The sequence below is a fragment of the Oncorhynchus keta genome, chromosome 2, assembly GCF_023373465.1.
Source record: "Oncorhynchus keta strain PuntledgeMale-10-30-2019 chromosome 2, Oket_V2, whole genome shotgun sequence".
In the NCBI taxonomy this organism is placed as follows: domain Eukaryota; kingdom Metazoa; phylum Chordata; class Actinopteri; order Salmoniformes; family Salmonidae; genus Oncorhynchus; species Oncorhynchus keta.
The window spans coordinates 6176493-6188726 of NC_068422.1; the positions used below are offsets into that span (position 1 = coordinate 6176493).

Sequence of the window (12234 nt, forward strand, 5' to 3'; positions counted from 1 at the left end):
GGTTGAAGAGGGTGGGTCCCTCCTATCATTTTTATGTTGAAGGACTGAGGAGATCAGTTCTGGTGACTTTTTTAAAAGGATGAATTTGAAAAATTATGCTGACACCATCTAAAATAGAATTTCCACCTCCAGAAATTAGCCCAATAACACATTAGTAAAATTATTTTTAATATATTGGGCCATGTACAGTATATATCCTATGCATGGTCCATATTATCAGCTATGCTATTAGCAATAAAGATTATCACCTTTATCCCAACTGATGCTGCCAAACGCAAATAAATAGGCTGAAGCATGGGTTTGCCTTTCTGCATTTACCCTATTGGGCTAATCATTAGCCAGATCTCAAATGTCATCTTTTAACTAGTTATCATCATATTGATTAATTTTATGTCCCAAAAAACATGCATAAACTCTGAATATGATTTAGGCCTACCTGTTAGGGTAACTTAGGGTAAGTTGCCACCTGGGGTAAAAAGCCCCTGTACTTCTCACAGAAACCACGTCATGTCACAATTCTTCCCCCAACACTTTTCCTGTTTCCACTACTCTTGCTCAACAAAAAATATTATCTCTCATCACATTTTTTTAAATGTCATTCCAAAGAAATGATTTTGAGGTAGAGAGGCCTACAACTAACCAGTGTTACATTTAGCCCCACTATCCCCTATGCACACTGGGAATTGCAGAGTGGTAATGTGTAACCATGCGTCTGTTAAAAAGCCCAGGTTTAAAATGGCGTATTTCACGCATATTTATGAGTTGAGAAATAAATAAAGTAGGAATGAAAAGCTGGGAAACAAAAGCCATTAAAACTGTTGTTTTCACAATTGCAAGAATTGTTGTGCATTGACTACTTGTCAGAATGCATGTTTCCATCCTTGTGGCACTTATAACATGAATGCGCCACGAGAGGAATATTTATTTATCCGACTTGTTAAAAAGATTTATCTAGCCGACTAGGTAAATAGATCAACTATTCTACTATGGGGTTGTTAGATTTTTCCAGTAATTGTTTGTTTTGTTTTCACAGGAATTCATGTTCCATTGTTGCGTGGCGGCAATGATTTTGCCGTTGCGCAGCACCACAGGAAAATGAGTGTAGCGGAAACACCGGTGTGTGTGTGTGTGTCTGTGTGTGTATATGTGTGCATGACTCCAGGGGTGTACTCTGTACCTCACTAGCTTGGAGTGAATCTGCTGGCGGAGTTCCTGCCTCTCGGTCTCAGAGGTACGAGGCAGGATGTTCTTCTCCTCTAGCTCTCTCTTGCTGGGCCGGTTGCCAAGTCTGATGGCCAGGGTGTCCCTGCGGCGGATCTTACTGGCTAGAGAGCCTACAAAACCAATAATAGTCATGTAAATTCAGCTAGTCCCCCAGTTTTATACTGTAGGAAAGTGTTCTGTGCAGTACATATACTAGTACATATAAAACCTCCCAGAAAGAAACACAGAAGTGACATTGTTTTCAACTGTGTTTTGGTTGTTCCTTGTCCATGTGTCTAGTCCTTGTGTCTTGTCCTTGTTTCTAGTCCTTGTGTCTAGTCCTTGTGTCTAGTCCTTGTTTCATGGGTGTTTTCCGTATTTCTATCACAGTAAAAGTGAAATCTAAGCAAGCCTAAATATCTTATAGAGGGATAATTCACTTAAAATATGTTTCTTTTATTTTTTTACCAAGCAAAATTATCTCACATCATTGGCAGATCATTTTTTGTTGTTAATTAGAAATAAGCAAAATTAAGATATGTTTCAAGATATTTTACCTTAAGACGATTAAAATATCTTGGTTAATAAAATCAAACCAGCAAAAAGATCTGTCGTAAGATCATTTAGCTTGGTAAGAAAAGAACAACACTTATTTTAAGTGAATTATCCCTCAATATAAGATATTTAGGCTTGCTTAGATTTCACTTTTTGCACTGAGTGCACTGCACTAGTGGCTGTGGATTAATTTGTTGCAAAGGCTGGACAGCATACATGAAGACTGACTGACTAAAGGCTAGAATACAATTAGCTGTAAGCTTCTATATCTGTGACGGATTCCTTACTTGTGGTATACTCGTCCTCCTCATCCTCGTCCTCTTCTTCGTCTCGGTAGAGGATGGGCCCATCTGAGTCGGAGTCGCTGACTATGGAGTGGTAGTCAGACTCCGTAGTACTGTCTGGGATGACTGTAACCTCTGGGCTCTCCAGGTTAACACTGTGGAGCTTCTCACCAATCCCATTGGTAGGCCTGGAATCATATAATCAAAACTCTGATAAAGCGTTCTTACTTGATTGATTATTGTCTATTGATTGATTTATCATGTCCATAATGGAAAATGGCGATAAAAAAATGTAGATAAAGGGTGTATAGACCAAAACGCTGGTGAAAACAGGCCTTTTCTTTCCCAAAAGGTTTTTCCTCATCAACCTGGCATCATGCAAGATAAACTATCCTATATCCAATGGTTGAAGGCATACTTCACAGACAGGGTTCTGTGACTTACAGCAGGGGTTCCCAAACTTTTCACTTAAGCCCCCCTTCCAGCATTGGGGTACATCCCACACATGACCAAGTGCAATACCCCTGGCAAATGATCCAGCTTCTCTGGGAGAATAAGTGTATATCAGTAAATTATACAGTACAATATTCCACACAGAATAGCTTATACTTTCAAATACTTGAAATGCACTTGATTTAATTGGCCTGGTTTGATAGAACAAATGGAATGATCCCAAAAGTGCAGAATTCAAGCTACATCAAGTGTACCTCAAATATCTCAAATACTTTGAAATATGTCTGCGTTTGATCCAGGCCTGCTTCACTTTATGAATTCAGACCTGCTATATGGAGTCCACAACTCAAAAGCCTTGTAGCAGGGGACAGCTAGAACTAGTTTCCCTTCCATTCCTGCATGTACAATATGACAGAGTGTGTTTCCCGCATACAGATGTAAGACCTTAATTTGAGCCAGTTTGCTACAGCAGGAAAAAAATCTTGCAGCAACAGGAAATGTGAAATGTTATGTGGATTATAATTAATGGACATTTTTGTAGGGGTTGATACATTTTTCGTAAGGGAAAATCAAGTCTGATTTCTAAGTGGAAATTACAAACTTCAGAATACTTTTTAAACCTCAAGTACACTATAAGTTTAAAATGTCCTGCATTGCAGGAAAGTTCTCAAGTAACAGGGTGATCAAATTAAGACCCTACATCTGTAGCAGGATGCTCATGACAAACAAGGCCATGCTTAATCAGATGCGTCTCAAAACTCGCAACATTTTCTGATGAATGTCGTTCTCTGAGATGATGAACGAACATTGCCATGCTTCAATATAGATTTTCAGCAAGCATCTGTTCAGCTGCTCCAGTAGGTGTTTGGAGTACAGTAGCTAGCAGAATACCACAGTATAGCCTGGGAACATACTTCAAATATAATGAGACTTCAACTATATGGTTCTGTCTGCAAGAATGTTCATACAATATAAATGTTATTATAATTATGTTGTTCATACCCTTATGAAGTGGCTTTGTGGCATTGCTGAACCAATAACATTTTCTGTGCTGTTTTTTCTCTGTACGAAACCCCATAAAATGGCTTTTCTGCACTAGAGACATACCTCCGATTTTTCTCTAAGTCATGGTCTTCGTCCCCCGACTGTTGCTCATGGTCACCTCCTCCATCTTTCCCAGTCCTCAGGGCTTCCTCCGTGGAGCTCTCACTTTGAGACTCAGTGAAGGAAGTGTCCTCAGTGGTGCTGTTGACAAGTGGTGCTTTCTCTCCAGGGTCCTGAGGGCCAGCACCTGAGGCATTGTCTTTATCCACCCCAGGCAGAGAGGAGTTATCCTGAGCAACAGGCCTGCCCTCTGGGCCAGAAGAGGGATCCTCCTTAACCCCCTGGTTCCCATCCCCAGGACCCGTGAGCCATCTTTCACCTGAGAGGCTGTCTGTGTCTGGGGAGGCCTTGGGAGCTCCAGAGAAGCGGGAAGGGTCAGTTTCTAGTTGGAGCTCGCGCTTGTTGGTCTTCTCTGTCCCGGTTGGATTGGCAGGCCTGTCCTTCGAGATCTTTGTGGTACACTGTGTGGACGATGAGGAGGATGAGGACTGGGCCGTGGTCTTGGATGTGCCTCCAGTTTTCTTAGGATGAGAGGATTTGGCTAAGAGGAGAGGAAACTTCATTAGGTTTATTTGAAACAACAGCAAAAACTGGCTGATGTCCTGTTGTATTTTATGCCCTTTTGTTTTTGCTGTCATTTTAAATGACGAGCCCAGGGACTTCAGATCTGGAACAAATCTGGAACATTAACAGTCAATGATATAACAAATATATATATACGTTCTATAGAATGTTGTGGTCATGTGATAGAAATAGAAGAGTAAAATGATAATAATAATTTGGGTGTATTATAAGCACACCCTCGGAGAGTGGGGTCACGGTCAGGGTCAGGGTAAGCCAGGGTCATCACAATGAAGAGCTGCTGGCAAAACCCACGAAAGTGCTGTTTGAATGAATGTTTACGCGCCTGCTTCTGCCTATCACCGCTCAGTCAGATACTTAGATACTTGTATGCTTGTATGCTCAGTCAGATTATATGCAATGCAGGACACGCTAGATAATATCTAGTAATATGATCAACCATGTGTAGTTAACTAGTGGTTATGATTGATTGTTTTTTATAAGATAAGTTGAATGCTAGCTGGCAACTTACCTTGGCTTACTGCATTTGCGTAACAGGCAGTCTCCTTGTGGAGTGCAACGAGAGAGAGGCAGGTCGTTATTGCGTTGGACTAGTTAACTGTAAGGTTGCAAGATTGGATCCTCCGAGCTGACAAGGTGAAAATCTGTCGTTCTGCCCCTGAACAAGAACCTGTTGAAGCTATGGGGGCGCTATTTCAATATTGGATTAAAAAAAACGTGCCCGTTTTAAGCGCAATATTTTGTCACAAAAAGATGCTCGACTATGCATATAATTGACAGCTTTGGAAAGAAAACAGTCTGACATTTCCAAAACTGCAAAGATATTATATGTGAGTGCCCCAGAACTGATGCTACAGGCGAAACCAAGATGAAACTTCAAACAGGAAATGAGCAGAATTTGAGGCTCTGTTTTCCATTGTCTCCTTATATGGCTGTGAATGCGCCCTGAACGAGCCTACACGTTCTGCCGTTTGCCCAAGGTGTCTGCAGCATTGTGACGCATTTGTAGGCATATCATTGGAAGAGTGGCCATAAGAGACTACATTTACCAGGTGTCCGCCCGGTGTCCTTTGTCGAAATTGCTGCGTAATCTACAAGCTGCATGCATTCATCCATGTGATTCAGGGGAGAGAGGAGACTTCCACGAACGATATATCATCGAAGAGATATGTGAAAAACACCTTGAGGATTGATTCCAAACAACGTTTACCATGTTTCAGTCGATATTATGGAGTTAATTTGGAAAAAAGTTTGGCGTTTTGATGACTGAATTTTCTGGTTTTTTTGGTAGCCAAACGTGACGCAGAAAACGGAGTGATTTCTCCTAAACAAATAATCTTTCAGGAAAAACGGAACATTTGCTATCTAACTGAGAGTCTCCTCATTGAAAACATCCGAAGTTCTTCAAAGTTAATTATTTTATTTGAATGCTTTTCTGGTTTTTGTGAAAATGTTGCCTGCTGAATGCTAACGCTAAATGCTACGCTAGCTATCAATACTGTTACACAAATGCTTGTTTTGCTATGGTTGAGAAGCATATTTGGAAAATCTGAGATGACAGTGTTGTTAACAAAAGGCTAAGCTTGAGAGCTAGCATATTGATTTAATTTAATTTGCGATTTTCATGAATAGTTAACGTTGCGTTATGGTAATGGGCTTGAGGCTGTAGTCACGATCCCGGATCCGGGATGGCTCGACGCAAGAAGTTAACCCACCGTTCCTAGGCCATCATTGAAAATAAGAATGTGTTCTTAACTAACTTGCCTAGTTAAATAAAGATTTTATTATTATTATTTTTTAAATCGGCCAAATCGGCACCCAAAAATACAGATTTCCGGAAACCTGAAATCGGCCCTAATTAATCGGCCATTCCGATTAATCGGTCGACCTCTAGAAGCCACTGCTCCAAAACCGCCATAAAAAAGCCAGACTATGGTTTGCCACTGCACATGGGGACAAAGATTGTACTTTTTGGAGAAATGTCCTCTGATCTGATGAAACAAAAATAGAACTGTTTGGCCATAATGACCATCGTTATGTTTGGAGGAAAAAGGGGGATGCTTGCAAGCCGAAGAACACCATCCCAACCGTGAAGCACGGGGGTGGCAGCATCATATTCTGGGGGTGCTTTGCTGCAGGAGGGACTGGTGCACTTCACAAGATAGATGGCATCATGAGAAAATAAAATGATGTGGATATATTGAAGCAGCATCTCAAGACATCAGTCAGGAAGTTAAATGGGTCTTCCAAATGGACAATGACCCCAAGCATACTTCCAAAATTGTGGCAAAATGGCTTAAGGACAACAAAGTCAAGGTATTGGAGTGGCCATCACAAAGCCCTGTCTCAATCCCATAGAACATTTGTGGGCAGAACTTGAAAAGCGTGTGCGAGCAAGGAGGCCTACAAACCTGACTCAGTTACACCAGCTCTGTCAGGAGGAATGGGCCAAAATTCACCCAACATATTGTGGGAAACTTGTGGAAGGCTACCTGAAACGTTTGCCCCAAGTTAAACAATTTAAAGGCAATGCTACCAAATACTAATTGAGTGTAACTTATGACCCACTAGGAATGTGAGGACAGAAATAAAAGCTGAAATAAATCACTCTCCACTATTTTTATTATTATTAATTATTATTATTATTATTATTATTTCACATTCTTAAAACAAAGTGATGATCCCAATTGACCTATGACAGGACATTTTTACTAGGATTAAATGTCAGGAATTGTGAAAAACTGAGTTTAAATGTGCAGTTGAAGTCAGAAGTTTATATACACCTTAGCCTAAGATATTTAAACTCAGTTTTTCACAATTCCTGACATTTAATCCTAGTACAGATGTCCTACCTGGATTATATTGGAGGCTTCCATTAAAGAACACCCTCTGTGTTCTGTTAGACAAGTAACTCTTTATCCACATTATAGCAGGGTGTGTAAAGCCATAACACATATGTTTTCCAGCAGCAGACTATGATTGATAATGTCAAAAGCCACACTGAAGTCTAACAAAACAGCCCCCACAATCTTTTTATCATAAATTTCTCTCAGCCAATCATCAGTCATTTGTGTAAGTGCTGTGGTTGTTGAATGTCCTTCCCTATAAGCGTGCTGAAAGTCTGTTGTCAATTTGTTTACTGTAAAATAGCATTGCATCTGGTCAGACACAATTTTTTCAAAAAGTTTACTAAGGTTTGGTCTTATGCCGATTGGTCGGCTATTTAAGCCAGTTAAAGGGGCATTATTGTTCTTAGGTGGGAGAATAACTTTTGCTTCCCTCCAGGCCTGAGGTCACACTCTTTCTAGTAGGCTTCAATTGAAGATATGGCAAATGGGAGTGGCAATATCGTCCACTATTATCCTCAGTAATCCTCAGTAATTTTCTATCCCAGTTGTCAGACCACCAACAATTTTTTCACCTCTTCCACACTCACCTTACAGAGTTAAATATTACTTGTCTTTCATAATTTGGCCAGATATACTTGAATGTGTAGTGCCAGCGTTTGTTGCTGGCATGTCATGCCTAAATTTGCTCATCTGAATGAGAAATCTGATTCAGTGAATGATGGAAGTGGGACTTTGCCCTTTTACCTCAAATTTCATTTAAGGTGCTCCAAAGGTCATATTGTGGATAGAGGTGGTATTGTGGATACAGGCCGTATTGTGGATAGAGGTCGTACTGTGGATACAGGCCGTATTGTGGATACAGGCCGCATTGTGGATACAGGCCGCATTGTGGATAGAGGTTGTATTGTGGAAACGCCATTTGATAGATATACCGAAGCTATTCAAAACCAAATGAACTACTGTCACTCAACAGGAGAGAAATGTGAACTCAATAAACTGTCACTCAACAAGAGAACAATGTGAAATCAATAAACTGTCACTCAACAAGAGAACAATGTGATCTCAATAAACTACTGTCACTCAACAAGAGAACAATGTGAACTCAATAAACTACTGTCACTCAACAAGATAACAATGTGAACTCAATAAACTACTGTCACTCAACAAGAGAACAATGTGAACTCAATAAACTACTGTCACTCAACAAGAGAACAATGTGATCTCAATAAACTACTGTCACTCAACAAGAGAACAATGTGATCTCAATAAACTACTGTCACTCAACAAGAGAACAATGTGAACTCAATAAACTACTGTCACTCAACAAGATAACAATGTGAACTCAATAAACTACTGTCACTCAACAAGAGAACAATATGAACTCAATAAACTACTGTCACTCAACAAGAGAACAATGTGATCTCAATAAACTACTGTCACTCAACAAGAGAACAATGTGATCTCAATAAACTACTGTCACTCAACAAGAGAACAATGTGATCTCAATAAACTACTGTCACTCAACAAGAGAACAATATGAACTCAATAAACTACTGTTACTCAACAAGAGAACAATGTGAACTCAATAAACTACTGTCACTCAACAAGAGAACAATGTGATCTCAATAAACTACTGTCACTCAACAAGAGAACAATGTGATCTCAATAAACTACTGTCACTCAACAAGAGAACAATATGAACTCAATAAACTACTGTTACTCAACAAGAGAACAATGTGATCTCAATAAACTACTGTCACTCAACAAGAGAACAATATGAACTCAATAAACTACTGTCACTCAACAAGAGAACAATGTGATCTCAATAAACTACTGTCACTCAACAAGAGAACAATGTGATCTCAATAAACTACTGTCACTCAACAAGAGAACAATGTGATCTCAATAAACTACTGTCACTCAACAAGAGAACAATGTGATCTCAATAAACTACTGTCACTCAACAATAGAACAATGTGAACTCAATAAACTGTCATTCAATAAGAGAACAATGTGATCTCAATAAACTGTCATTCAACAAGAGAACAATGTGATCTCAATAAACTACTGTCACTCAACAAGAGAACAATGTGATCTCAATAAACTACTGTCACTCAACAAGAGAACAATGTGATCTCAATAAACTGTCATTCAATAAGAGAACAATGTGAACTCAATAAACTACTGTCACTCAACAAGAGAACAATGTGATCTCAATAAACTGTCATTCAACAAGAGAACAATGTGATCTCAATAAACTACTGTCACTCAACAAGAGAACAATGTGATCTCAATAAACTGTCATTCAATAAGAGAACAATGTGAACTCAATAAACTACTGTTACTCAACGAGAGAACAATGTGATCTCAATAAACTACTGTCACTCAACAAGAGAACAATGTGAACTCAATAAACTGTCACTCAACAAGAGAACAATGTGATCTCAATAAACTACTGTCACTCAACAAGAGAACAATGTGATCTCAATAAACTGTCATTCAATAAGAGAACAATGTGAACTCAATAAACTACTGTTACTCAACGAGAGAACAATGTGATCTCAATAAACTACTGTCACTCAACAAGAGAACAATGTGAACTCAATAAACTGTCATTCAATAAGAGAACAATGTGATCTCAATAAACTACTGTCACTCAACAAGAGAACAATGTGATCTCAATAAACTACTGTCACTCAACAAGAGAACAATGTGATCTCAATAAACTACTGTTACTCAACGAGAGAACAATGTGATCTCAATAAACTACTGTCACTCAACAAGAGAACAATGTGAACTCAATAAACTGTCATTCAATAAGAGAACAATGTGATCTCAATAAACTACTGTCACTCAACAAGAGAACAATGTGATCTCAATAAACTACTGTCACTCAACAAGAGAACAATGTGATCTCAATAAACTGTCATTCAACAAGAGAACAATGTGAACTAAATAAACTACTGTCACTCAACAAGAGAACAATGTGAACTCAATAAACTACTGTCACTCAACAAGAGAACAATGTGAACTCAATAAACTACTGTCACTCAACAAGAGAACAATGTGATCTCAATAAACTGTCATTCAACAAGAGAACAATGTGATCTCAATAAACTGTCATTCAACAAGAGAACAATGTGATCTCAATAAACTGTCACTCAACAAGAGAACAATGTGAACTCAATAAACTACTGTCACTCAACAAGAGAACAATGTGAACTCAATAAACTACTGTCACTCAACAAGAGAACAATGTGATCTCAATAAACTGTCATTCAATAAGAGAACAATGTGATCTCAATAAACTGTCATTCAACAAGAGAACAATGTGATCTCAATAAACTACTGTCACTCAACAAGAGAACAATGTGATCTCAATAAACTACTGTCACTCAACAAGAGAACAATGTGAACTCAATAAACTACTGTCACTCAACAAGAGAACAATGTGATCTCAATAAACTACTGTCACTCAACAAGAGAACAATGTGATCTCAATAAACTGTCATTCAATAAGAGAACAATGTGATCTCAATAAACTGTCATTCAACAAGAGAACAATGTGATCTCAATAAACTGTCACTCAACAAGAGAACAATGTGAACTCAATAAACTACTGTCACTCAACAAGAGAACGATGTGAACTCAATAAACTACTGTCACTCAACAAGAGAACAATGTGAACTCAATAAACTACTGTCACTCAACAAGAGAACAATGTGATCTCAATAAACTGTCATTCAACAAGAGAACAATGTGATCTCAATAAACTGTCATTCAACAAGAGAACAATGTGAACTCAATAAACTACTGTCACTCAACAAGAGAACAATGTGATCTCAATAAACTGTCAGTCAACAAGAGAACAATGTGATCTCAATAAACTGTCATTCAACAAGAGAACAATGTGAACTCAATAAACTACTGTCACTCAACAAGAGAACGATGTCACTCAACTCAATAAACTGTCACTCAACAAGAGAACAATGTGAACTCAATAAACTACTGTCACTCAACAAGAGAACAATGTGAACTCAATAAACTACTGTCACTCAACAAACTGAGAACAATGTGATCTCAATAAACTACTGTCACTCAACAAGAGAACAATGTGATCTCAATAAACTACTGTCACTCAACAAGAGAACAATGTGATCTCAATAAACTACTGTCACTCAACAAGAGAACAATGTGATCTCAATAAACTACTGTCACTCAACAAGAGAACAATGTGAACTCAATAAACTACTGTCACTCAACAAGAGAACAATGTGATCTCAATAAACTACTGTCACTCAACAAGAGAACAATGTGATCTCAATAAACTGTCATTCAACAAGAGAACAATGTGATCTCAATAAACTGTCATTCAACAAGAGAACAATGTGAACTCAATAAACTACTGTCACTCAACAAGAGAACGATGTGAACTCAATAAACTGTCACTCAACAAGAGAACAATGTGAACTCAATAAACTGTCACTCAACAAGAGAACAATGTGAACTCAATAAACTACTGTCACTCAACAAGAGAACAATGTGATCTCAATAAACTGTCAGTCAACAAGAGAACAATGTGATCTCAATAAACTGTCATTCAACAAGAGAACAATGTGAACTCAATAAACTACTGTCACTCAACAAGAGAACGATGTGAACTCAATAAACTGTCACTCAACAAGAGAACAATGTGAACTCAATAAACTGTCACTCAACAAGAGAACAATGTGAACTCAATAAACTACTGTCACTCAACAAGAGAACAATGTGAACTCAATAAACTGTCACTCAACAAGAGAACAATGTGAACTCAATAAACTACTGTCACTCAACAAGAGAACAATGTGATCTCAATAAACTGTCACTCAACAAGAGAACAATGTGAACTCAATAAACTGTCACTCAACAAGAGAACAATGTGAACTCAATAAACTGTCACTCAACAAGAGAACAATGTGAACTCAATAAACTACTGTCACTCAACAAGAGAACGATGTGAACTCAATAAACTGTCACTCAACAAGAGAACAATGTGAACTCAATAAACTGTCACTCAACAAGAGAACAATGTGAACTCAATAAACTACTGTCACTCAACAAGAGAACAATGTGATCTCAATAAACTGTCACTCAACAAGAGAACAATGTGATCTCAATAAACTACTGTCACTCAACAAGAGAACAATGTGATCTCAATAAAC

General features: G+C 38.4%; 1 protein-coding gene across 5 annotated transcripts in view; it reads right to left on the reverse strand.

Moving 5' to 3' along the window:
* The window catches only part of LOC118371011 (phosphatase and actin regulator 2-like), an 89816-nt gene that overhangs the window by 11458 nt on the left and 66124 nt on the right, over window positions 1-12234 (reverse strand). For all 5 annotated transcript variants that reach the window (XM_052471120.1, XM_052471136.1, XM_052471141.1 and 2 more), the window contains 3 exons: window positions 3603-4140; window positions 2046-2230; window positions 1178-1334 (listed from right to left, as the gene is read on the reverse strand). In XM_052471120.1, the coding sequence (XP_052327080.1) occupies window positions 1178-1334; window positions 2046-2230; window positions 3603-4140 (880 nt within the window). The remainder of the gene's footprint in view (window positions 1-1177; window positions 1335-2045; window positions 2231-3602; window positions 4141-12234) is intronic.